The sequence below is a fragment of the Apiospora marii genome, assembly GCF_038362585.1.
Source record: "Apiospora marii strain CBS 49790 chromosome Unknown utg000006l_segment0_segment0, whole genome shotgun sequence".
NCBI classification, from domain to species: Eukaryota; Fungi; Ascomycota; class Sordariomycetes; order Amphisphaeriales; family Apiosporaceae; genus Apiospora; species Apiospora marii.
This window is the reverse complement of record NW_027117378.1, coordinates 200,613-227,048: the sequence shown is the minus strand read 5'-3', so window position 1 is coordinate 227,048 and position 26,436 is coordinate 200,613. Positions and strand designations below refer to the sequence as shown.

The 26,436-nt window shown below is 50.2% G+C and overlaps 7 protein-coding genes across 7 annotated transcripts; 3 read left to right on the top strand and 4 right to left on the bottom strand.

The window, feature by feature from the left end:
• Positions 1-3,726: 3,726 nt before the first annotated feature.
• PG985_009842 (uncharacterized protein) lies at positions 3,727-4,736 on the top strand (the record flags this gene model as incomplete). The annotated part of the gene is made up of 5 exons (XM_066829610.1): positions 3,727-3,935; positions 4,015-4,077; positions 4,155-4,194; positions 4,314-4,483; positions 4,583-4,736. 5 exons carry the CDS (start codon positions 3,727-3,729, stop codon positions 4,734-4,736), a joined length of 636 nt encoding a protein of 211 aa, XP_066682000.1.
• Positions 4,737-5,502: 766 nt separating this feature from the next.
• On the bottom strand, positions 5,503-7,415 carry PG985_009841 (uncharacterized protein; the record flags this gene model as incomplete). The annotated part of the gene is made up of 6 exons (XM_066829609.1): positions 5,503-6,025; positions 6,201-6,625; positions 6,737-6,787; positions 6,870-6,944; positions 7,124-7,143; positions 7,223-7,415. The coding sequence occupies 6 exons, from the start codon at positions 7,413-7,415 to the stop codon at positions 5,503-5,505; spliced, it is 1,287 nt and encodes a 428-aa protein (XP_066681999.1).
• A 1,081-nt stretch (positions 7,416-8,496) lies between these two features.
• On the bottom strand, positions 8,497-11,053 carry PG985_009840 (uncharacterized protein; the record flags this gene model as incomplete). Its single annotated transcript, XM_066829608.1, has 3 exons — positions 8,497-10,303; positions 10,365-10,760; positions 10,833-11,053. 3 exons carry the CDS (start codon positions 11,051-11,053, stop codon positions 8,497-8,499), a joined length of 2,424 nt encoding a protein of 807 aa, XP_066681998.1.
• Positions 11,054-12,328: 1,275 nt separating this feature from the next.
• PG985_009839 (uncharacterized protein) lies at positions 12,329-12,961 on the top strand (the record flags this gene model as incomplete). Its single annotated transcript, XM_066829607.1, has 1 exon — positions 12,329-12,961. The coding sequence occupies one exon, from the start codon at positions 12,329-12,331 to the stop codon at positions 12,959-12,961; it is 633 nt and encodes a 210-aa protein (XP_066681997.1).
• Positions 12,962-13,592: 631 nt separating this feature from the next.
• On the bottom strand, positions 13,593-14,846 carry PG985_009838 (uncharacterized protein; the record flags this gene model as incomplete). The annotated part of the gene is made up of 1 exon (XM_066829606.1): positions 13,593-14,846. The coding sequence occupies one exon, from the start codon at positions 14,844-14,846 to the stop codon at positions 13,593-13,595; it is 1,254 nt and encodes a 417-aa protein (XP_066681996.1).
• A 2,060-nt stretch (positions 14,847-16,906) lies between these two features.
• PG985_009837 (uncharacterized protein) lies at positions 16,907-21,378 on the bottom strand (the record flags this gene model as incomplete). Its single annotated transcript, XM_066829605.1, has 4 exons — positions 16,907-18,268; positions 18,328-20,976; positions 21,048-21,150; positions 21,209-21,378. The coding sequence occupies 4 exons, from the start codon at positions 21,376-21,378 to the stop codon at positions 16,907-16,909; spliced, it is 4,284 nt and encodes a 1,427-aa protein (XP_066681995.1).
• Positions 21,379-23,113: 1,735 nt separating this feature from the next.
• Positions 23,114-23,501, top strand: PG985_009836 (uncharacterized protein; the record flags this gene model as incomplete). Its single annotated transcript, XM_066829604.1, has 2 exons — positions 23,114-23,221; positions 23,367-23,501. The coding sequence occupies 2 exons, from the start codon at positions 23,114-23,116 to the stop codon at positions 23,499-23,501; spliced, it is 243 nt and encodes an 80-aa protein (XP_066681994.1).
• Between the last annotated feature and the right edge of the window lie 2,935 nt (positions 23,502-26,436).

Sequence of the window (26,436 nt, the reverse complement as noted above, 5' to 3'; positions counted from 1 at the left end):
TAATTAAAAAGTTTTTAATAATTAAAAAATTAATATTATAAAAAATAATTATATTATTTATTAAATCTTTTTTTATATATTATTATTAAATAATTATTAATTAAATTATATAATATTTCCGTATTTATATTAACTTGTTTTTAATAATTATATATTCTTTTAATATAATAATAAAAGCTTTATAAAAAGTTTTAATTATTTTTATTTTAATTTATATAATAAAAAAGTTTAAAAAAATTATTTCTTTTAAATTTTTAATTATTATAATATAATAAAAAAAATTAATTAAATCGGCTAAATAAAATATGGAATTATTTTTTAATATTATAATCCTTTTATATATATAATTAAAGCTTTCGCTTTTTAATTCTTTTATTATTAAATAATAATAATAAAAAACCTTTTTTAATTTTCGCCGGAATAAAAAATAATACTTTATAAAAATAATTAAATAAATCTTTATTTAACTAACGGCGACCTTTATAAAAAATATAATTAATATTTAATTTATTAAAATATATATTTAAATTAAAATTTAAATATTAAAAATTATTTATATGTTATAGGTTTTTATAATTTAAAACGTTAATAAAATTAATATATAAAAAAGCGAAATAAATATTTACTTTTTTTATAATTTTACTTTCTTTTCTTTTAATTATATTTAAATTTATTATTAATAATATTAATTTAATAAATTTCTCTTATTTATTAAATCGATTATATTTTTATATTTTTTAATTATATTATTAATTTTATATAAATTTTTATAATATTTATTATAATAATAATAATAATAATAAATAAACTTTATATTTTAATTTATTAATTTTATTAAATATTATTAATTATTATTTAAATATAATATATTATAAACCTTTTAAATATTTAAATTATAATTAATTTTATAATATATATTAAATTTAAATATTTTTTATATTAAATTAAAATTCTTTCTTTATTAAATAAAATATAATTTCTTTAATTTAATTCTATATAATATAAATAAATATATTATAAAATAATTAAAGAGATTTTTAAAAAGCTTTTAAACGATTTTAATACCCTTTTATTATAATTAATATTATAATTAATATTAAAACTTACTTTATTTTATTAAAATATTAATTAATTTTAATTAAACCCCTTTTATATATATATATTAATTAAACCGATAAAACTTATTAAATAAAAATATAAATTATATTAAATTAAAACCTTTTTTTTATTAAATCGAATATAATTTTTAACGTTTAAATTTAATATAATTTAAACGAATTTTTATTAAATAATAAATAAAAAACTTTATATTTCCTTTATTTATCGTTTTTATTTAAAACCTTTTATTTATTTATATTAATTTATATTTTAAATTAAACGTATTAATAAATAAAACGTTAGCGATTAAATAATTAATTATTATTTTATTTCTTTCTTTTTTAATTTTATAAAAACTTTTATTAATTTCTTATTAAATTATAATAATTTTTATTATATATTACGATTTATTATTAACCTTTTTAAAAAACTTTTAAAATAAATTTAATTAAAATTAAAAAAACAATAAATTATTTATATTAATTTTATTAAATTATATTTCAATATAATATTTAACTTAATTATTAACGCTTTTATAAAAATCTTTTTATTATTTCGAAAAATACTCTTATAAAATATAATATTTTTACGTGATAAATTCTTTAATTATTTTATTTTTTAATATTTAATATTTAAAAACTTTAATTATAATACTTTTATTAAAATAATTAAAAATTAATATATTAAAATTTATTAAAATATTTATTAAAAGTTTATTAAAAAAGCTATTTTAATTATAATAAATAAATTATATATTATTAATAATTAATAAATTTTAATAATTAATTAAATAATTTAATAATAAATAATAATAAAAGAAAAAATAAAATAATTTTAAAATAACGTTAACGATTTTTATTAAAGTTTTAAAATAACTTTTTTTATTATACTTTATAATACTTTTAAATATATTTAAATTAATATTAAAAAGGAAGAAATTAACTTTTATTTTTTATCGATATAAAATAATAATATTAAATCGATATTTTTACCTCCCCCTTTAATTATATATTAAAAAAGAGGAGTTTATTAAAGGTTTCTTTTAATATTTATTATCGAAATATATAAATATAGTAAAAAAGTTATAAGAATTATAACGATTTAATAAATATAATTACCTTTTTATAAATAATTTAAATTAATTATTCAAGGGGAAATAAAAACTTTTAAAAAAAAGAAATATTATAATATTAAATTAATAATAATAAAGGAATTAAAAAAGGAAGTTTAATATATTAATTAAATAAAGTATAAAGTAATAAAAGAAATAAATAAAAAGAGAAAAAAAAAGGTTTAAATAAACTTAGGAAATAATATAAAAAAACGGTATTTAATAAAGTAATTAAATAAGCTTAAAAAAGTTTAATATAAACTTTTTTTTAATTAGTTTTATATATATATTAATTTTATTTAAAAATATTATATTTATTATTATATTTAATATTAAATTTAATATTAAAATTATTACTTTAAATAAATATAAATAATTTTAAATAAACTTAAAAACGTTTTAAAAATATATTATTTAAATTTAATAAATATATTATAATATAAAAAAGGGGCCTTTTAAAAAGGGCTTATAAAGCGTTATTATAAATAACTTATTAAAAGTTATATAACGCGTTAAAATTAAAATACCGCTTAAAATAATATTAAAATAATATATTAAAATATTTAAGCTTTTATTTATTATAAAAAAAAAAAGCTTTTTATAATATTTAATAAATTTAATTTAATTATAAATTTTTAAATTAATTAAACGCGGCGTTATTTTATTATTTTATTATTTAATTAATATTAAACTTTAATTTTAATATTTAAAACTATTAACCGATTAATACTAGTTAACGGCTAACGGGTTATTTAAAGAGCCTTCTTATATTTATTTAATGTCGTTGGTATAATATTTATACCATTAAGTATAATACCTGATTGGATAAACTGGACTCTCGATTATTCATGGGAAGAAGCAGCGCATTCGCCATCAAGGGGGTTAACGAATTGAGTTGACACGGCACGGCACGCGCAGCCCACGTCGTGTCAATCGGCTGGCAGTATCAGCGGCGGCATAGTCGTAATCGTATATGCGATTATCGTAAATATCCATTTCGACTTGTTCAGGTTGGCAATCAGGTTAGCGCGGAGAAGAAGCCTGAATTGCCCGGTTGTGGCGTCCCGATTCTAGAATGCGATGAGAAGCGGCGGCGGATAGTTTGGCCGTAGCCCCCTTTGCTGACTACGCCAGGGCCGCCGCCATGCTCAGCAATCCGCCGACATTTGTCAACAACCTATGGAATGGAATACTTCGTCGACCTCACCAGTTGATCTGTAGTCGCACATGCGGCGGTATAGCGTCTCACTACGGCGTATGCTACGCACTTGGCGCCGCACCGGGAGCATGATGAGCCTGTGTCGTCGAAGTATATAAACGGGCGGTCTCGCCGCCACTAGAGACTAGATATACGCTGTGTAGGCTTCATCAACGATCTAACTATCTGTTGTCCTTCTCGAAAAGCCACTTTATCCTCAAAATTCGCTTCCATCCAACCTTGCTTTGCCCCCGTAGTTTCAGCCGTACCCGTCATTTCCCCTGAATCGACCATCACCGGACAGGTAGCATCATCAACCATGTCGGCACCGCAACACGACCTCCCCGCCCCCCGCCGCATCGTGGCCTCGAACCTGCCGCTCCCCGCCGCCAGCGCGGGCGACGCGGGCGCCGAGCCCGGCGTCGAGGTCAAGGTCGACGCCCTCGAGGCCCAGCCCATCCTCGGCGGCTCGTTGGTGCGCTACATTGTGGGGACCAACACGCAGGTCCCGACGAGCAACGATGGGCAGTCAGTTCCCTTCCATCATCTCATCGTCCCTCCCAAATTTGGCTGTTGTCGGAAAAGAGCTGACTTATTCTCGCTGCAGTGGAACCCTCCCAATTGCCAATGTCCCTGGCATGGGTATCGTCTTGCCCAACGGCACGCACATGTTAGTAACCACATACGACACACAGCCGGCACTTCTTAGCCGAGGCCCCCGTTCATAATGCCTGATTCCGTCTGCAGGTACTACATCGATGTCGCGCCCAATACCGAGGGAGTGATGGTGAGTCTTCTTCTTCCCTCCAAGAGCTCTTTCCGAAAAGGGGAGCTCCGCAGTCTCCCCTTTTGATTGTCGACGAAGCAGCAAATTGTACTGACGACGGTCTGTAATCCAAAAAAAAGCACCGGACGACCTCGGCCGACTACCTGGTCGTGCTCCAAGGCACGCTGAGCCTCATGACCCCCGGCGCCGCGCCCTACGTCGTCCGCGACGGCAAGCCCAGCTACGGCGAGCCCGTGCAGACCGAGTGCCGCCCCGGCGAGGTCGTGCTCCAGCGCGGCATGATGCATGCGTAAGACTATTTCTTTCCCCCTATCCGAGCCACATGTATTATGCATCTGGTAACCGAGGACCCCGACTAATGGTTGTTGATATGCCATTGTGCTCACAGTATCTCCAACCGCACGAGCAGCTGGGCCCGAGTGCTGGGCATCGTCCTGGACGCAAAGCCCAACCGCGTGCCCATTGTGGACAAGGTGGGTGAGCAGGCAGGGAACAGCAAAGGGTCGTCGTTCAAGGTGCTCGAGGACCGGTGGTTGGCGTAGATGTGGATGTTGAGCCTGGCAAGCTAGGGGGGCCTTTCTATTGGAAATATATTTTCCTACACGGATTCGGTGTTGATTGATGGGGAGATTCCTCTGCATCTTTCCCATTCTTTCCCTGGATAGTCAAGAGTCAGGTATTAAGTCAGCGACACGAGCTATTGAAAGCATCCGAGATGTGTTACTGTTCTCTAGTGCTGCTTCCCGCTGTGATATATCGATTCCACCGATTTGCTCAGAGGCCCCCGTGTGGGCAGTCTCATCATGAACATAACGAAGTGGTGTATGGCGGGTCTTGCATCACTTCATCGAGCATCTGGTCGGACCTCGACGAAACGAGCTGCTGCTCCATCTCCGCCGCGGAAAACCGATCCGGGCAGGCGATGGCCAGTGGCAAACACCTACCTGCTCCGACGCGGCCAGACCACCACCCCATACACTCTCTTGTCTGGGCTGCCAGGGAAGAATTCCGAACTGATGTAGGGGAGGAATACATTACTGACGCTGTGGGAGGTCGATGATGCAAATGGGCAAGATGCAAACCATACAACACCGAGGCTTACGGCTTGACTGTGAAGCACACCCCTTCGTACCCACAATGCTTATCAATTTCACCAGGTCGTGATGTTTCCTTGCTGATGATGTGCGCACCAAATTGGCCAGCAAGGTGAGTGTCAAGGACTTGAATCTCCAAGCATCACACTTACAAACATATAATCATGTCTCATTCAATATGTAACAATGGGTATCATGTCCTAAAAGTCAACCTTCAACTCCCACCGCGCTCCACATCCGTATCCATCTCCGTGGACGCATCCATATTCGTCGTCCGCACCGGCGTGTTGTCGTTGTTGGTGTACGTCATGTAGTTGTTGGTCATGGTCCGCGAGGACCCGTTGTCGTCCGAGGTCGAGGGCGGCGTCCGCCACGACCCCAGGTACATGTCGGCCACGTTGACTCCCGGGTGCGGCTCCTCCTCGTTGGCGCCCCCCAGGACCGTGGTGCCGCCGCCGCCGCGGCGGGTGTTGTTGACCACCGTGGTGGCGGCGGTCGCGTTGGTGAAGGTGACGGGCATGGTGACGGTGGCCGCGGTGGCGGTGCGGCGGGCGGTGGTTTCCGACTTGGTGCGCAGGGAGAACTTGATGGATTTCATGGCGGACATGAATCGCGAGTTGGAGGAGAAGAGGGTGGTTTCGCCAGTCGAGGCTGCTGCCGCGTTCCGGCTCCGCGCGATCAGGATGCCACAGGCTGGGAGGCATGCGCAGATCACCCCGACCGTAAGTTCGGCAGTGCTGCAAAGTCAAAAGAAAGACGTTAGGATTCTGATATCAGCCGGGCCACCCTTGGGGATTTCACCGTGCTGTGTGGTTCTTCCGTGAGAGGGAGTAGTTGTGATGGCCAGCAGAATTGGGGCCCTAGATGCTCCTTGACAGGTAAGGGAGCAAAAGGAAAAAGGGGGCCACTTACGCAAACATATTGAAGCGAATGAAAGAGACGCTCTGGTCAGCGGATTTCTGAAACTGAACCACGAATATCAGCCGCACAATCCCGGCCATGGTCGCCACGCCTCCCAGTCCCAACATGCTCCAGATCTTGAGCTTCTTCCACAGCGAAAGCTTGAGGGAGATGACGGCCGGGATCGGCAGGATCAGGACGGCCAGGTCGGAGATGGTGCTCATGACGGTGTCGGCGACGAAGACGGCGCGCTGCGAGACCGAGTTGGTGCCGGGCTTCTTGAGGTTCCAGTAGCTGTCGACCGGGTGGCGGACCTGGGCCTTGACGATGAAGCCGGCGATGTAGAAGAGGCCCAGGAGGACGATGAGGACCCACGAGATGATGCGCGTCACCTTGAACGTCTCGAAGACCCGGCCGATGACGAGGAGCAGGGCGAACTAGTAGTAGGACATTTGTATCAAATACTGAACACACGCCGGATCAGGGATTCGCTAAATCATACAGGTGGAGGAATCATACACACGGGTTTGCCTTGCCAGCGCCCTTACCTTGGTAAACCATGCACTGAATCCGTATACCAAACTGTCGGCGTACAGCGCCTTGGAAGAGCGTCAGTCGTCGTATGTTAACGAACATAAAGACCCCAGAAGGATCTATTAAGAAGAGATCGAACAGACTTACTTTGAGAAAGCCCTCGTATGTTTCCGGCGACAGATCCCACACGTGATGACCTCCTCCAAAGTATCCCACTTGCTTCTGGTGAGTTTCTCATGTTCTCTACGGTCGTTGGGGATGGTGTCTTTACTCATCACGCCCGTCATATCGAATGATACCGTCATTGCCTAAACGGAACAACCACCAAAATTAGCGAGCGAGTTGATTGTAACAGGCGACTTGCGTTCTATCAACAAAAAAGATGGATGGAGCGAACGAACCCAGGCAACCAAGCAAGCCCCTTGGATCACATAGAGTCGTTAGCAATCAATATTCGACACGGCCTGGAGAGCAAGCAAGCGGCCGAAGCGACTACTCACAGTCGTCGAGGAGGAAGGGCGGCGCCACCCAGCCCTTGGCGTACATGCGGAGGGCGATGAACGGGGTCATGAGGCATATGGAGCTGATCTGGGTGGCCATGTTGACGGTGGCGATGACATCTTCGGGATGCTGCAGGTTCGGCGTCACGCCCGGCGGGGGCGGGATGGCCCCGACGACAGCGCTGGGCGGCATCGTGGAGGTATGAGCATTGAGCGAGGGAAGAGTTTGACCGTGGAGGGTCCAAGGGGGGGAGAGAAAGCTCGCTCAGATGACGGAGGCGATGGGGTAGCTCCCGTTTTTCTCTCATACCCGCAAAGACGGAAGGGAAATAAGCAAGGCAGGATGAATCGCTGGACCGCGTGCAGACGGCGTTCTGTCGACCAATAGCTCTCCTAAGTTCAACTGATGTATACGTTGGAAACCTAAAAGGCATGGGTAAAGTGCCCCAGTCGGCGTATTTCTGACTCAGGAAATTTGATATGCCAATTGGGACGAGTTTATGCTAAGCAATCGCAAAGTCAATACTTCATCGCAACTGCTCGAGATTGCTTGTTCTTCATCAAGATTCGAGAAGATATGCTGCAAAGAGGCAGCCCAGTGATGAGCCAAACTTCCCCCTTACGAGTCAAGTCTCGCTGGATTGGGGAGGAAGGAAAGTGAGTGGTTTGTGCCTCCAAGTGCGGGCAATTGGATCCTGTGCGTCCAAGGCGTGGACAGCGATCGAGCGTTTTCCACATCATCTGAAAGGGGAAGTACCGCTCCCTGCTCCGGTACTAAGTTGTGCAGAGTATATTGGCGGCTTCGTCGGCAAATCATGTCCCGGCGCGGGAGCTCGATGCACGAGGCCGAATATACCGTGCCTAGTAGCCTTGGAAGCCTCACTGCAATGGATACATATCCAGAACAGAACCCGATTGAGGTACTTGTTTCGTCGAATCGCCTGTGTCCTTAATAACACCCATCCCAATATCACGACGTCAAGGGCAAGACGGATCGACAGGAGTTGACCGCGCGTACTGCACAATAGGCCGCAACCAGCAAAGAGCATGATGTGCAATCGAGATCTAACACCTTGAACAGACATTGCCAAGCTGGGTTCCAACGTTTCTTCAGCACAATGTCCAGAGGGCCTCGAGAGACGCCCTCCCGCTCAGATTGAAAAATGCCAGTGTGTTGGTGTTTCTGCCTTGAAGATAAAAGCTGGGTATATATTATTAAAATCCTAAGCTACAAAGAAACGTGCTCCAAGCCATGCGCCATCATAGGCTGTAAGTTATCCTAACAAGAGAACCGTCACCATGACGGAACCCAGCACCAGCCCAATGTTCCCGGCATACGACGCAATGGCGCCAGCAGTGACCGGCACATCATGTTGTCCTACAGGCGAGGTCTGGTTGTCCTGGACAATGGTCTTGTGATCGAACGTTTGGGCCAGGGAAGCGGCACTCTCATCGGGCTGAGCGGCACTCTCAGCAGCCGCCACGGGGTAGCCAAGATGATCGGATCCTGACGACGACGAGGAAGACGAAGAAGGCGAAGAGGACGAGGACGAAGATGACGACGGAGTTGCCAAAGACGCATTACGGGCCCCCGCGTTGTTGTTGTCGACACCGTAATCTGCCACAAACGCAGCATACGCAGCGGCAGCAGCAGGACGCGGCGGCGCAGATGCGAATTCCGATGCTCCTGATGCTCCTACTGCCGCCGCAGCCACCACGGCAGCCGCGGTAGGCGCCGGAACCGGTGGCGGTACGAACGTCTCGGGCTTCGGCGACGGGACCGCCGTCATAGCAACGGCCTGGGTTACGACACGATGAGACGTGACGGGTCCAGCCGCAGCAGAAGACGGCGCAGCTTCGCCACCCACCTCGGCCGCCGCCGGCCAGGTCACTTGGGCGCCGACAGGGCAAATGGTAGTGTAGGAATCAATCGTCTCGGTGACTGCCACTTCCTTCTGATAGGCGGCAGGGCAGTTGGGCACCCCAGCAGCGCACATGGTGATGGTGTAGGCCGAGGTCGAGTACAGGGTGGTGGTGACGAGCTCTGTTTCGTTGGTGAGGGATGACGCATTCAACAGTGGGTATCTGCCGGTGCTGTTCACGGATAGCGGTGACACTACCACTGATGGTACACCGGTGGAGAGGGGCGGCGACATTGTGGTGAGGAAGCCCGGGTACTTGGCGGTAACGCTGGCCGCCGATGGTAGGGACGAAGCAGACAGGGACGAAGAAGGCAGCGAAAGCGACGCTGAGATGCCCGATGCGGAGGAGGAAGGAGAGGAAGAGGAAGAAGCTGCCTGAGAACCAGATACGGATACTTGGCTGCTCTGCACCATCGGGTACCTTCCGGTCCCGTTCAGGGACAGCAGAGGTGCTAAAGATGGCACAGCCGATGGGAGGGTTGACGATTCCTTAACAGATGAGATAGCGTACTCTGCAGCGATGCTGGCCGTGGATGACGAGGAGCTCGCGACTGTGAGTGAGACTGTGGAAGTCGGGGACGATTTGGCCGCAGGCGAAACGGTGGAAGTCGGGATAATTGCAAAAGAGGAGGATACAGTTTGAGACGATCCAGATGCAGTGACACGGCCACTGCTACTTTGGTTCGCCAACAACGCAGAGGAGGATACCATGGGCACTGCGGAAGCAGGCATGCTCAACCCAGGGGGCGCTGTCATGGACAGTGTGGGAGGCGTCAGTGTCAGACCCGGGCCAGCTAACCCGGACGATTGGCCTGGGATCCAGCATTGAGTGAGGGTCGGGGCGGAAAGCAGCGTCGTCGACACGGTGGGAACGAGACCGAGCGTCTTGTAGTCGACGACGACGTCGAGCCGGGCATAGGCGCCCGCGTTGAGGTCGAACCACTCCCGCGTCTCGAGCGCGCAAGTGGGCGTGGTCTCGATTTCCGCCACAAACTCGACGAGGTTGGCGTAGATGCCCATGGCTGCTCCGGCGCCGATCCCGAAGGTGTCGATGGCTGCCTCGGCACCGACCTGCACACGCAGCCGAAGGTCGGCCTTGAAGGTGGCCCCGGAACCTGTCGCGACCGTGATAGGCAGGGACTTGCTGCTCGCGCCGTCGCTATTATTGTGTGTTAGTCGGGTATGCTACTGGCTGTCACATTGGATTATCATGCACTTACAAAAAGTAATCGCTCACGTCACCCTTGAAGATGGAGGCCTGCAAGAAAGCCTCGTCGGCCAGCTTGACGTAGAAGCCACCGCTCATGTCAATGTGGGCATTGAGGCTGAAGACCAGATCGACAAAGAAGACGACACCAACACTCAGCCCGGGGTAGTGGAGGCCGATGGGAGAGTTGGAGGCGAAGAGGTTGACGGAGACGGTGGTGGAGGCGCTGGCGTTGAGGCCGAGGAGGATATAGGCCTCGAACTGGTTGAACTGCAGGCGGAGGGAGGGGTGCAGGAGGTCCTCCCACAGATTGGCCGTGATGCTGCCCTTGGTCTCGCAGTCGATGCAGGTAATGGCCAGGCCGACCGTCTCAGAGCTGCCGGCATCGTCCTGGGCCCAGGCGAAGTCACTTCATTCGAACTATTTGTTAGCTTTCACCCAGCTTTCCACATATGATGCGAAAAGAAAGGCATGCACGTACCCGTTGAAGAGGACCTCGTGGTTCCATGACCGGGCCATGGAGAAATCGGCCTTGAGCCGCCTCTCGAGCTGCGAAGTATGGGCGAGATCGACACCCTTTTGGACCAGGGCATCTGTCTGATCCGAGCGCAGCACGCTGACTTCGAGGGGCGGCGTCGGGCTGGCAAGGCATCCCGCGGCTGCGACCAATGCCGCGACCAAGGGGCGCTGAAGCAACAACATGATGATGAGAATGAATGGACGTCTTCACGACAGAAGACTAGGTTGGCAAATGAGCGTAGACAAGTTGGATTGTCAGCCTAAAAGAATGTGGTGTCGCGACCTTCGTAGGAAAGATAGATCTCTCCGAGAGGGGAAGGGATTGGCGACGGGTATCGTGAGACGAGCCATGGTGTTTTATATATGCCCTCTCAGAAATGCAATGTCGCATCCTGTCAAGCTGCGCACCAGCAGAACCGGATTTACAGCGATGGTGGCATTGGCCAATTAAACCACCGAAATCGACCCAGAAGTGGTATTACCTCGATGGCCGCAGTCGAATCAGCGTCGGTCCATGCAGTGATGCTGGCGGTGGGGTGAGGAAGCCAAGACGTCGCAACGGCTGGTGGAGATGGCCATTGGAGGCGGGTTCGCATGCGATTCCCCAATCACCATGTCAGCCTGCCTGAACGGACGGAGGCCGGGAAATAAGCAGGTCCCCTATTTTTTGGGTATAGAGTAGTAAGCAGCCTATATGAGCTAGCAAGGCACACTCGGCCGAGTGTACCTAGATGCCGCGACGGAGGGGACTGGCGTTTTGAGTGAGCCAGGATGAGCCGCGATTTCAAAACATCATCGTGACTTGGCATAGGGCATGGACCGGGGTTGCTGCGCCTTGGAGTGTTGCGGTTTTTCGAAGGCGAGCTAACTACTTTTTGGATGATATAACCCCAGATAGATGCACGTTCAGTGAGTGATGCTACGACGACATGATTCAGGATGTTTCACCTGTTGAGATGGCAACATGAAGACTTGTAAACATATCTATGTACATCCATGAGGCAGGAAGATGCTGCCCTCTTTGCAAATTGAGCGTACTTGCCCTGAATGCACCTTCCACTATCTGGGCGTTTTGTGGAAGATGCTGGCTGCTCCTTCCCTTAACGCAGCCAGCAATGTTCCTGCCAAGTCAAGTTGATTTAGCCATCCTCTGGAAACTTGCAACACCCAGTCTTGTTGCTGCCTTCAATGTTAGGTACATACATGCAAACATTCACTGACCAGTGTCTGGAACATATGACAGCCTCTTGAAGATACTGCGCAACATCATACAGCAACCATCTGGTCTGACCAATCTACCGAGAATCACCTTGTCAACAATCCCCAGGGAGACAAGTACCTGCTTTTGCATCAAGCAACGCCTGCCCGAAGTGCCGAATAATCAATCAAAGTGTCGAACCCAAGATCACCTTCCCTCTCCTTCTCCATCTCCAAGAACACCAGCAAAGTCAACTCACCATGTGTTCAACCGTCCACTTCACCTACCGCTGCGGCTGCGCCGACAAGGTCGTCTTCAAGTGCCCGCTACCTCATCCCTGCTGCCACCTTCCAAGCCCAGGCGACGCCCACCACCAGCACAACCACCAACAAGAAGGCGGCGGCGGCGGAGAAGAAGAAGCGCAAGTAGAGGCTGCCGCGAACGCCATCGGCGGCGACGACGACACCCAGCAACAGCAAACAACCTTGGACGAAGGACCCTCGGATGAGAATTCTGTGCCTCCTGCCATCATCATTCCCATGGCCACCACCCTCAACGAGGAGTGTCAGGACTGCACCGCCAACCGCCACAGCACCACCACAGCCGCGAAGCTTGATGACAACGTCGCAGATGAAGACAGCAGCAGTAGCAGCAGCAGCGACGATCAACAGAACCAAGCACCACGTCCCCCTCATCCCTTGGCCGTTCGGGAAGAAGGAGAAGTAGGCGTAGTAACAGTAGCCGCCGGCGCCGCCGAGGACATGCCACCCCCGCCACCACCTCTTCCTCGAACCCCCCTTGTTCCTTTCCAGCAGAGACAGATGCCACGACGGCCTCGCTTCCAGCATAGGAGGGGGGCGTTGTACGGCACGGCCTCCAGGAGATACCCCTGAACATGGTATGAGTCGGGCGATGCTGAACGGGGGGTTGTGGTGGAGCCAAAGGATGAGGTAGCGATGTTGTTTCCATGGTAAGATGGGACGGCAATTGATTAGCCAAGGCTGGGGAGATTTATTTATCCGTTTCTGGCTTGTTGCTTACTGGGCTGGATGCATTCGGAGAGAAGCATGTGTGACGGGGCATATTCATGAACGGCATTGGAGGATGGGAGGAAATAAGGGGATCCAAGATGATGCGCCTTGTTCCTCTTCTCGTCTTCAAAGATATATCGTGTTTTATTGCTCTCGTGTGTATATCAAGCGAACAACTAATGCTTTAATTTGAACCTTTCCTTGACCTTTGCACGCCTGTTCGTTGGAATCGTAGGCCGCCAGCCAGCCCCTATGCCGAACCGAACTCCTGATTAAGAAACGCAATGATGGTCACGAAACCCCTGGCCCCCAACTCCGAACCGCTCTATGTACAGTACCCATTTTGTAAAAGGCAGCCCGAATGCAGATGCAAATGGAGAGAACCTTTGGAGGAACAAACATAAGGAAAACAAATACTCCACAGATCCATCCCTACATTCCCCGCAACCCTGGCAAACAGTATTTGATGTACACCAAAGAATCGCGGTCCTCATCAACTACCGCTCCCCCAACGACCCCCCTCGGCCGCCTCCTCGATCCGCCTCGACGCATCGAGCGCCGCCGACGCCGCCAGCCGCTGCAACGCCTCCCGGTCCGGCGTCATCGCCACCGTCCCGTAACGAGGCCGCGACTGTGACGTCGCCGATTCCTGCGAGGCCGACGGCGTGTAATCGCCCCCCTGCCGGGGCGTCTGCGACGTGGACCGGCCCGAGGGCAGCGCCTTTCTCGGCGTCGTGTTCTGCTGGCGCTCGCTACCGCTGCTGCCGTCTTCCCTCGACAAGCGCCTCGGCGCCGCCGGGAGCGGTTGTCTCGTGGTGGTTGCTGTCGATATCGGCGAAGAAAAGGCGGTAGCAGCAGATGATGGTTGTTGTTGTTGTGATCGTCGCTGCTGCGAATGTGACTGCGGAGCTGCCGGCGACGACTGGGTAGTGGTACGGGTGGTAGTGGCAGAGGTGTGGGCGGGCTGCACGGGGCGCCGCTGCAGCCGCTCGAGCGGGACGTCGGTCTGGCCCGTCCGGACCTTGTAGCGGGCCAGGCCGAGCCGCAGCCGCAGGATCTCGGCCTTTTGCCGGGCCTCCTCGCGCGTCAACGACGACAGGGCACGGCTACGCTGCTGCTGCGGTGGTTGTTGCTGCTGCTGCGCGGAGGGGGATAGTTGCGAGGACGAAGGGGCAGAAGCTGTTACCGCAGCTGCCACGGGGCTTTGCTCTTGCGTTTGTTGTTGTTGCTGATGTTGCTCTTGCTGCTGCTGCGGCGAGGGATGGTCTGGCTCCGTGATGGTGGTGAGCTGGGAGTTGTCGAGCTGGGAGTTGTCGAAGACGGCTGATGTCTCGGGAGAGTGCGACCTTTGCCTTTCCTGCTCCGGCGTCGCTGTGATCGCAACATCCTCTTCTTCTGTTTCTTCTGTGTCTTCTGATCTTGACGCAGCTGTTGTGGCTGTTGCTGGTGTCACTGCCGGCGCCGCCACCGCCCTCCTCGGTGTCGGGGACGACGGCGCGGTCGACGGCGCAGTAGAAGTCGCCGCCGAAAGGCAGGCCCTCTTGGCCGGCTGGAGCGGGTTGGCGTTCTCGTCGCCCTCCTCCGCCAGACTCAGGGCGCGCTTGGAGGAGGGGGAGGGAGATCCTCCCTTGTAGACGTTGAGCTGGCCCGTGGCCTTGGCGGCGTTCAGGCGCGCGTGCTTGTTCGGGGAGTTGGCGTTGACGTCCAGCGTGGCCAACGCACGTCTTTTGGTCGGAGAGGCGTCCATGGTTTCTTTTGTTGCTGTTTCTTGCTTCTTGCTGCTGCTGCTTCCGTGATGTCGCGATACTTCCACTTTCTACCTAAGTGATTGAAGGATGCACTGGGAAAAGGTACGGCAGTTGGGCTTGTCCTATCAGCTTCAAATCCACCGTGGAGTTGACTGGTTGGTTGGAAATCAAAGATTGGAATATAGTAGGTAATCGAAGCACCCCAAGGTTGGTTGGTTTGGTTATATCACAACAAATAACAAGCCTAACGGCGGGCGGGCGCGGGGGTCCCGAGGGGAATGCGACGGGTTGATTGGATGAGAGAGAGAATGCGTCAAGTAAATGAAGGACTTCAGGAGACGGGCAGACTTCTTTACACACAATGTGTGTGAGAGAGGAGAGAGTTGGAGAGAAAACGATTTCCCACTTCGACCTTTGGAATCGATCGAAAAGTGCGGAATGTTGATGTGACGTGAGGTGGGAGAAAGCGAGAGGCAGGCGCAATAGGTAAATTACTTGTACTCGACGGATCGCGTTTCCCTCGTGGCGCGTCGCAGAAGCTTTGGCTGCATGGGAAATGGGGATGGGACCTGCTGCTGGGATGTAGTTCGTGACGGCACTTTTTTTTGTGCAGCGTATTGATTTATTGCCTAATTGGGCCTGCAGGCGCTGTTTCACGGTGGCTTACAGGGCGCAAGAGGGCGCGTTTCCAGCGGCAGAAGCTTTCATGAAAATGGCAGAGGCGCCGCTGGAGAATGGCTCCAGGGGCCTTGGGGCCCTGCTCGCCTGCCATTCGGTGCCCTGTAGCTTTTATGCAAAAGGGTTCAGGGTTACCCCCCTCCCCAGCCCCGCCACGCGCGCCGCGCCCGCCTTAGCTTTTGGAAGAAGAGGCTCGAGAGGGTTGACCAACCCCTACCTATTCGAATATTTCATGTAGCATCGCGCGTCAGCTCAAATGCGGCCAAGTGCTGAAAATATCAATCAGCTACGACGCGGTTGGTTGTCCTGCATGAACCATATAGACAGAATTATGATGGTCAACCAGCTGAACACACATACGTGCCAGCTCTAGGTTCTCCAAGGGATGACCACTTCTTCAACATGCAGTATGCGATTGTCTTGCTCGAAGTCACATTGCCATGTAGTCTACAATCAGTCATTGCGAGGAATAATGTTTTCTCTTTATCGTGACCGGCCAGCCCAGAATGGGCCATACCGAGCAGACGCTTACAGTAATTGCCAGTTCTGCAAGTCACATAACACATAGCATATCACACATTTCCAGAGTCAGAGTCAATCACGGAAAGGAACCAGAGCAGTAACAGTAACAGTAATCATCTTATCAATAAATATCTCTCTCCCTCTCTCTCTTTTCTTCGCCGAGGCACGCATGTCCCATATACATCCATCTCATCTTTGTCTCTCTCTCCCTTCTGCCTTCCTCTTACTACGGGTATCGCTGATTGGACTTCTTTCTTCGTCGTCCCTCCCCTTTCTTATACGTACGTACGTGAGTGTTGTGTCGCATCATGATGGACATCATTGTGATTTCAGAAATCAGAACGAGGAAAACAGAAAAGTGAACCAGAGAAAGAGAAGAAAAATATGAGAGAGAAAACACAACAACACGACAAAGTGCCGCCCGTCTCCCATAATGCCTGCCGCCTTGTGTGGTCCGGTCCAACTAAACTCCAATGCTACCAGCCAGATCAGATCCCAGGGATTTGAACCCAAACAAAAACATCATTGTACCAAAATGAATTCCAGCCATCGTAGAGAAAGGCTTTCCTTTTTCGCGAAAAAAACGCCACCGAATGAATGGTTGTTGCTTTCCTTGCCTTTCCCAATTCCATCGTGCCCCAAGACTCGAGCCCATCATCCTGTTTGCTCCACGCTTTTTGGCTTCTTTCCCGGGGGTGAAGTCTATAATAGTAGTAGTCCGTCGTCGTACTTGTAAGTAACCTGCTTATTATGATACATTCGAAACAGATGAATGCCAGTAAAACGCCCCGTACATCATCCCGTCTTCTTCATCATTTACACTGCCGAGGAGCCTCGGCCGGCCCTCTCACTCACTCACTCAGCTAGACGTGTCCAGAGAATACAGTGACGTATCCAAGGCGAAGGGCTTGTTGAAGTCCTGGTTGACCTCATCCCACGACGTGAAGCCGGCAAGGGCATTGTTATCCATGCCCATGGGCTGGGCGCCGTCGAACATGCTCATTTCCATGTCCATGGCGCCCGTGTTAATGAAACTGTCGCCATCGAATGGTTGCCATGTGTCAATGCCCAGGTCCAACCGAACATCCAGAGCAACTCCTTCCGACACGTCGCTGGTCGGCTCCGACGAGGCGCTTTCCTTACTAGCGCTGGACTCGGGAGTGTCGTTGGGCGTGATCGATCGGTAGACACCCATGTCCATGATGGCGCCGCCACCACCCGACTCGAACCCGAACTGGAACAGTTCCTGCGGGTCGATGGTGTTCATACCGAAGCTGAAGTCCATGTTGTTCGACTGGGCAGGTGTCTGGCCTTCCGTCTTAACCATGTTCACGTCGGCGTTTTGCTGCTCGGGTGCCTTGCCAGGGATATTCTTCGGCACGCCGGGCTTAGCGCCGTTCGCGCTCTCGGATCGCTTCATCGATGCCTCGCGGGCCATCGAGGTAGCTCCTGCTGGGGATGCGCCTTGCTCTACACCACCAGCCGGTGCCATGGTGGTGGATTTGCCGTTGGCATCCAGGCCAAGTGCGAATGCGAGATTCTCCGACGCAAATCGTGCAGGGTCCTCGAAGGGCTTGACATGCTCCTCTTGGTAGTGGGCACGGCTGGCTTCCTCGGTTGAGAAGCCAATGCTGTTGGCCTCGCAATCGGGCATGGCGCACTGGAACTGCGCCTTGGGCAACGCCTTCATCTCGGCCGCCTGAACTTGCTTCTGCATCTGCGGCGACGACTGCTTGCTGACCTGCGGCGACACACTTGCACTGGCAGTGGTCTTGGGCTTCTTGCGCGAAGTGGGCAGATGCAAGTTATCCGCCGTGACGGCGGGCTTGTTGCCATACGCAGGCAGCCCGTGGGGCGAAGGCGCACCCAGAGGGAAGGGAGGCTGCGTCGTGGTGGGAGCAGCAGGAGTCACGCTCTTCCTGTTGGCTATCTTGCTCAGCGCCTGTTGGTTCTTCTCCAGATTCGCCTGGCTGAGAGGGGCTGGTTGCGCGGATTGCGCGTTAGCTGTCTGCCCGGGCGCCGCTTGTTGAGCCGCGCCGTCAGCCGCGTTCTGCTGGCTGCCCGTCTTCCGAACCGCTTGCGGGAACGAGGCCGCCAGGTCCTTGGCAATGCTTTCCATCATGGCCCGTACTTGCTCCAAGTCCTTTGGCTTAACCGAGAATGTTTCCTTGGGAATCGACATCTTCTCGCCATCCTTGAACTGCCGCACAAGGCGCATACGCTGTGAGGGTTGTTAGCAAAAAGTCCAAAAATTCCTTGTTAAAGGGGCATATATCTTACCATCCTGAAGAACATCCTGGCACGGTTGTCGTCATGCGTCAGCGAGTACCAACGGCCCAGAGCTCTGCCAAGCTTGCTCATCTCCATCACCATGCGCTGGATCTTTGTCATCATATCCGCATGTTGCTCCGCGTTCATCGGGAAGTCTTGTAGCTGTTCCGTGTTGGACGCCCGTTGCTCCTCGGCGCCGATTTGCCTCAACCGCTCAATGTCTTCTTGGTTCGTCTGCCCGGGTTGCTGCTGTGCAGAAGCCCGATGTTGCCTCATCAACTGCTCATACTTAGCTCTTTGGTCAGGAGGCAGGTTTGCGAGCTGGGCCTGGCTGAGAATAGGCGGCTTGGTGGGGGGCGGAGCCTGCTGAGATGGCGGGCGCTGCATGGGAGGAGCTGATACATTAGGCACATCAGCGGCATCATCCGTACTGGGGCGCTTGAGGTTGTTCTTCGGTGGCACAGCGGGGGACGCATTCTGCTGCTGGGGCGTTGGGCGGTTGCTGGGGGGCTGTCCCTGGGTGCTATTCCTGGCAGGAGCACCGTTGGGGACCGCCTCATTGCCTGCATTGGGTCCACGTGCCATCGCACCTGGCCCTGCCGGAAGGGGCTGCGTCGGAGGTGCGGCGGCTCCAGGAGGTTGTGCTGCAAATTGAGGAGCCTGTCCGGGCATCTGCATGCCAAACTTTGTTCGGATCTGGTGCTGCTTCATCTGCACAAGGTAGCTTCGGATCTTTGCCTCGTCCCACGTCTTAAACCTATCGTGCCTCCTCGCCGTCTCGATTTCATGGGGCGTCACCTGGATAGCCGCGAAAGCCTGGGCTAGTTGAGGGGGAATCGCAACTTGCGGGGCTGCACCAGGAGCTCCAACACCCTGCGGAGGCTGCTGTGGAGCTGGTCCTCCAGGCTGTTGTGGCATTTGGATGCCGGCCGCCTGTGCAAGTTGGGGCTTGTTGGCAAGTATGGCACGGAATTGCTGGATCTGGAAGGCCTGCAACTGTTCTCCCACATTGGGAGGCAGTGGCTGTGTCGGAATCCATTGCTTCAGCTGACCCCATTTCTTGAGCTCTGGCGGGACATTCTGCAGCTGAGACAGCACACGCTGGGGAACGTCCATGTTGTTCATGAAGGCCATGGCTTGCGGGTTGTTGGGCTGGGGTTGGCCTTGCGTGTTCCGCATGCGGTTGAGTTGTTGCTGAACCATCATTGGGTTCTGCTGGTTCGCTCCGACGACACCGTTTTGCTGGGGCATGTTGGGGTTGTTTCCCTGCCCAAATTGGGCCATGGGGTTGTTTTGTCCAAACTGGCCCGGCTGGCCTTGCGGGCGGCCGGGAATCTGGGCACCCCGGCTCGCGCTCCATTTGGCCAGCATCTCATTCACCCTCTCCACAGGCTGGTTCTGGAAGGTTTCTCGCATATTCGGGGGCATTTGCTGCAGCATGGCGTTGAGCATCTGTTGGCGGACATTGGGGTTCATCTGCGGTCTTTGGTTGCCTTGGTTGAAGCGTGGATCAAGCCCCTGCCCGAACGCGGCATTTCCTTGATTCATGGGAGCTTGCTGGTTGTTTGGCCTCATGCCGGCCACGGGAGGATTGGGCCCGACGGGAGCGTTGAGCGTGGTCATGGCCGGGCTCTGAGAAACTCCCCCAGGACCGCTGAGCCCACCAGGTTGACCTGTCATTTGCGCCTTGGCCTGGGCCTGGGCTCGGATCTGCGCTTGTGATTGGGCCGCGGCCTGGTCCATCTTGAGTTGCTGTGCCTGCTGGAGATTGAACTGCTGCTGCATGTGTGGGGGCCGCCCGTTCTGATTCGGGACCTGCTGGTTGTTGCCCTGGTTCTGCCCCTGAGCTCCTCCCATCGGTTGGGGGGTAGCATTGCGGCCAGGGCCGATGCTGGCGGGCACCACCATCTGGCCTTCCTGTTGGGCCAACATGCCGGCCTTTTGCTGGTTGATTATCTCGTTGGAGAAGGGGCCAAGGTCGCTGCCATGTTGTTGGCCGGCTTGGTTCATGTTCCGCTGCTGTTGCGCTTGCATCTGCATCGCTGGGTTCATGCCAGCATTCGGGTGCATGCCAGGCTGGCCCTGCTTGCCAGCTGCTTGCACCAGCATCTGGTTCTGGAAGAAGACCAGCAACGGGTCCTGGCCCTCCTGTTGGAGTCGCTGCAAGTGATGCTGCGACATCTTGCTCTGTACCATCGCGCGTAGTTGCCTCTTCTGCTCCTCGGGCGTAGTCTGAAGCTTGGCCAGAGCAAGTTGGTGGGCCTTGGCTCTGGCTTGCGGGGGAATGTTATTTGCGTTCATTTGCGGACCTCCTTGCGGGTGCATGGGCGAGGCACCCATCTGCATCGCGTGCATGTTGGGGTTCATGGGGTTGCCTCCCATATGCGGCATGCCCATGCCCGGCTGCTGGGGCTGTTGCGGGATAGGCGACGCTTGCATGGGTTGTTGCAGGTGCTGGAAGCCCTGCGGCGAAGGCTGAACCATTCCCCTCGACATCTGATGCATCGCGTTCTGGTTCATGAACATCTGCGCCTGAGCTTGCGCTTGCGCTTGAGCAGCCGCTTGCTGATTGAGTGAATTTTGCAGGTGCTGTTCGTTCGCTTGACGCTTGCGAAATAATTCCTGGATTCTTTGAGAAACCTTGGATTCATATGTGGGCTGCCGCAAGTTAGGATTATGGGACAGGAGATATGAATCAATTGATCCTAGGGGGGAAAAACGATGCTTACCTTGTCGGGAGAGGTCTGAAATGCTTCTCTCTCGAAGTTGATGCCGGTGTGAACCAGTTGTTCTGTTTCCAGCTGTGGTAAAGCCAGGAAGGAGTTGGAAATGCTGGGAGGTGTGTTAGCCGGGAACGAGTCATGCGGTGACAGGTGAATTGAATACATACAGATTCATCGCATTGCCCACTCGAATGTTCAAGTGTACCGTATTCTGCCAGCCTTGTGTCTGAATCGGATTTTGTACCATTGTCCGGTACACAGCTGCGGACAATTGATGCGTGGCCGGGCGACTTCTCACGGGGCCTCCACCGCCCATCTGTGGCATGTTGGCGGCCATGGCCGCAGTCGAATTAAATTTGTACAATATACAGTTGCAACAAGGTCCTTTTCAGAAAAGATGCGAACAAGGTGCAGAATTCAAGGTTCCAGCTGCTAAGGGTGGTCAGAGATCGGCGCTGCCTAAAGTAATACAACGTCGTTCTTTGCTCTCATTGGTCCCGGTAGGAAAGTCCAAGTCGCGGCTGTGTTGTAGGACTTGCGAAGAAGCGAAGCGACCGACTTGAGGAAATGTCCTTCAATTTTCACGATGCGGTAAGTGGCGAGCCGGTTATCCAAGAGAGTCTTCGATGTCCCAAACGTGTATGCATCCAGCAAAGCGAGGTTGTGTTGAGGGATTCCCAAGGACGTAATGAGATGCGACCAGTCGTACCGATTCGAGGGCTCGTAAGGCGCGATCTTGTAAGACGATCAGACGCAATCTGGTCGAAAGGGCTCGGTGAGAACAGGCGTGCGGAATCCTTCCAGCAACAGAAGGACAGATTAAGGAGGAAGTGGTTGTGTGTCGTCTATACAAGGTATCGGGCGAGAATTGTAGGTATGGTATGCAGAAGCTGGGCAGCAGCTATCTGGTGGTCGTCGACAGGCTTGCTTGATGCACACACTAGACCGGACTGAAGGTGGAGGGGTGGGAGCACGTCGCTAGAACGAGAGAGGGATGGAAGATGATCCTGGCCAGGCACGTTAGCGCATGATTCTTTGGAAGGTCTGCCAGCACATTTAACAAGCGAACAACGGAAACAGAAAGATGCTCGCGAGTATATTGGCAGCTTCAGAAGCATCAATCAACATCAAAGGGCCCGTACCACACACACTGAGCGACTCTGGGCTGGCTGGTTGACCACGCGAAAGGGCAGGAAGCGCGCAAGGGCGACGATCGGCAGAAAACAGGGTACTGGTTTCGTGCCGCCGCTAAGCCGCCGAGTTTTGATAGTTGCTTCGAGAGCGCTGGAAAATCGTCGTCACGGCGGTAGTTGGGAATAATGAGTATTGTAGTCGTAGTAGTATCGGAGATCGGTTGTTGTTTTCCTTCTTTATTTCCTTCTTTCTTTTCTGGCCAGGGCGGGTTTGCCGAATGGGAGGAGGGAAAGAAGCGAGAGGGACAGGCAGAGACGCAGGTACTGGGTATTGGTACTGGTACTCTTTCTCTCGCCAGCAGTCGCAGAGCAGGACAACACACACACACACACAAATGATCAGATGCACCGGGTGGACGGCGAGGGCATCGACGGCTGCTGCTGCTTCTCGTGTGTTGTTTGTGTTTTCGAGAGGGTCGAGAGGGGGGTGGGAGAGAGAGTAAAGGGCAGAGTTGCACGTCGGGGCCCTGTGCTGGTGCTGGGGAGCGAGCGAGTGAGTTTAGAGTGTAGAAAGAGAGCGAGTAGAACCATGAATCAAATATTGGCAAAAGTGGGCACCTGGGGATCTCCCACTGCCAGCGTCTTGAGTCCAGGACTTGACTGCAAGCCTGACTGCTGAATGGCCAGCTCTAGCCAGGGCCCCCGGCACCCAACTGCCCTAAGGCGACAAGTACCCAGACACCCTCCAGCTGTGTACCTGCCACCCGCGTTTCACGTACAGCTCGCACCGTGCTGGGGGGACTCGACACTGTAGGTGGCTTTACCGTCTTCTACCAATTCATACTTACAGCAATTGCAGCAACACATCATTGTACATTTACTTCGGTGTTCTTAAGATAACAAAAGACACAAAAAGATACAGCTACTATGTTATACACAATGTCTCCGATTCCTCCACTTATTCTTCTGACATCGGAGTTGTTGCCAGCAGAGTTCGGGTGGCTTGACGACGAGAAGTTTGTCGGCGGTCGAAGAGGACTGGAGACAGTGAGTACATAGGTAGTGGTGGGCAAATGGAGCCCGCCAACTAACCAAATAACTGCGCAAGAAAGGACAAAGGAAAGGACAAGAGTAAAAAAGCAACAGGTACCTACTTTGCGCAGCGAGCGCAGTGCGACATTGATATCCGCAGTACGAAAGTCTACCACTCTACCTAAGGCGATCTGAATCAACCCATCTCGACCGAGCTTGCCTTGTTCAGTTCGATTCGTCCCGTCCTGGTGCGGTTCCTGAGTCGTCTCTTGCTATGGCAACCCAAGTCATGTGAGAGCACACACAGAGGGAGAGAAAGGTATGTCGAAGCTGATGGCGAGAGATGGATGGATGCCCTGTGTTGGAACCGTAGATCCCACCCCTGCAAGTATTAGGAGATTTTATATCCCATGTACATCTTCACGTAGATTGGCAAAAGCAACAACATGGCCCTTTCGCAATATCATCACCTACCTGTTTATGTAACAGGTAGATTGATAGCATCTACACGATGGCAAAGGACGAGCAATACTACGTAAGGTTGACTATTATATATCAAAGTATTACCATTCGTGGGCAAGTATGTATGTATGTACACAGATGGCTATGGCGGCAGGTTGGGAGAAGAGGTACATGAAAAGAAGGGGTCCAGAAACAGGGGTGGTGGTCGTGCTGGAACAAATCAAACGCGCGTTGTCCTTGAGCCCCCAAATGGAGCCGGATGTTGGGAAAAGAGTGCACAGAGAGCACAGCACAAGAGAGAGCAGAGAGATGGAGAGAGAGAGAGCGTGTGTGTATGTGCGTGTGCGCGCGCGTTGCGTATGTGCGTGTGGAAGAGCCGAAAAGAACAATAAGATCAGATGGAGCTAGAACAAGTCTACGAAATTACAGTCCTTCTACCGGCCAGAAATCTCAATTCCAAGATTGCAGATTGCACACAATCAATTGCAGAGCCTCTCTGTACCAAGTCAGCAAAAGCAGGTATGACATGATGCCGGTACAGAGAATTTCTCCTCCTCCCCAATTACAGGTTCCCCAATGTCGGAAGTTGGAAACACGATCATACCTCGTAACGTGAAATGGGCGACAAAAGGGAAAACCGGGCAATTGAGAGTTGGCGAGGGCGATGGAATCAAGATTGGCGTCGGCCACTAATCTAGTTGCTTTTTTTTTATCCTTTTGGGGAGGGGGGCACAATGGTTGGCGAAAGTGGGCGCAGAAAACCGGTGGAATTTCCAGAGCAGACTGCAAACATTTCTAAGACAAGGTAGAGAAGCTATCGACTTCCACGCTCTAATCTCACCTGTGTCTCCCTTGGGCGGACTGATGAAACCGAGGAGACAACCTACTTGATGTGCATGGCTGCATACACCTACATACATTACCTACATGCAGCTGACGGGCACCTAAAGGCTATCAAATGCTATGCCCAAGCAGCATATCCATCCTCCTCTTGTTCTTTCGCAGAGAAGGGAAGCCTGGTGATGCTGGATGGCAATTGTCACGCGCGCCGATCTCTACGATGTATTTGAGGTGCTCCATCAATCCACCAGACGGGCCACATCACCTGCACACGGCTATGTACATGTATAGCGTATCCACTCCGCCCAGCATCTCTCTCTCGCGTTCTCTGCTCATGTAACCCTCAAATACCGACGTCCAGTCTTGACTCGATGCACACATGCAAGATCAACTCCCAGAGCACTGCCATGATACCGAAGCTGCTTGTAAGTAGCCCTGAACAGATACGGCTTCCCATTAGGGACCGTCAACAGTATGTTCAAAGCTATGGTTATGGGGGGAACAGCTACCTAGATACCTACCTACCTCCTAGCAGATTGGCGTGTGTGGAGTATGCGTGGTCCAACGACCTCCGCCAAGGATGATGCCTCGCCGATGACTCTCTCTCTGCTCTGAGTCCTACTAATTCTTCTAAATACGTTTGCCCCCAACTAACCGCTTCTCAGCTCCCCCCGATCGAGATGCGAATATAACAGCAGCGTTGCCTTACTTGCTAATTGCCTTCGGGCGGTCCGCTCCTCGATTCCTAACGCTTACATGATTGTATCTGCCTGTGTATGTGGAAATAAATCCCTAATACTTGAATGCATCCGTCGAATGAGCGCGCCAAGCCAAAGCATGAGGCCTTTCTGAGAAAGCTGGCTCAAGATACGCACTTGGCAATGCATAGCGAAAGGCAAATCCAAGGTTGGAAGAATGGCAGGCAATCCGGCCAGTCTTTTTTCGTTTAGACAATGGTATACATACATACGTCGCAAACCGTAAACCCCGATATGGATGCCAGATGGGCTGGGTGCGTGCTGCGTTCTATGGTGGTGGTGGTGCCTCAGAAAGTCAAGCAAAGAAAAAAAAGAAAAAGCAAGGCTCAGATCGGAATCTCCAGCTCTCGCTCGGCGCCGGCTGCGTGCGTCTTTGCCCATGTGTCTCTCTATATAGCTTGCATGAAGCGCGCGCGTGTGTGTGTGTGTGAAGGAAGATCTGGTGAGGCGAGGGTCTGATGGCAGAGTGTGCAGGTGCCTCCTACGATAGAGAGCAACAAAAGAGATACAGTGCGGGCGTTGGCGCGAGGGGAGATGCAGAGGTACTTGGGCGAGGACTTGGGGACCGATCTGCCTAGCATGCAGCATGTACCGAAGTAGTGTGAGCACGACAGGGATCCCAGCCTGCCTTAGCGTTAATGTCAAGCAGGCGCCTCGTCAAGGTCCAAGTCACCTGGGAGTACATGCACCTCTTCTCTCTGGGAGTTAATGTGGTTGCTGTCAAGTGTGTGAAGCAGGCAGGAAGCAGTAGACAAGAAGGGAACGAGGTGAGCGAGAGATTGTGATAAGTGGCAGTCAATTGGAACAGACAAGCGAGGCCGAGGGCGTACGAAGCTATCCTCTCGTTCGCTTTCTTCCCATCTGGTACCGTGGGTGGATGGTGTTTCCTGAATAGGCAGCGGTGTGGTTACCCAGATGCTCGACTTGAAGGCCAGACACTCCCAACTGGTATACACCTCTCTTTCTTCCTACCTACAACCTAACCTCCCCTGCCTCTCTTCTTCCCCCTGTCACCCTTCATCTGTCTGCCCAGAACTCGCCCTGGCACCTAGCATCTGGGCGATGGGTGTCCCATGGCAAGTATGGCAAATGTGGGTTCCGAATGAGATGGGCGAGAGATGCATTTCACTTTGATGCTCTCTCGATGGAAGTGGAAGTGAGTGCTGCATG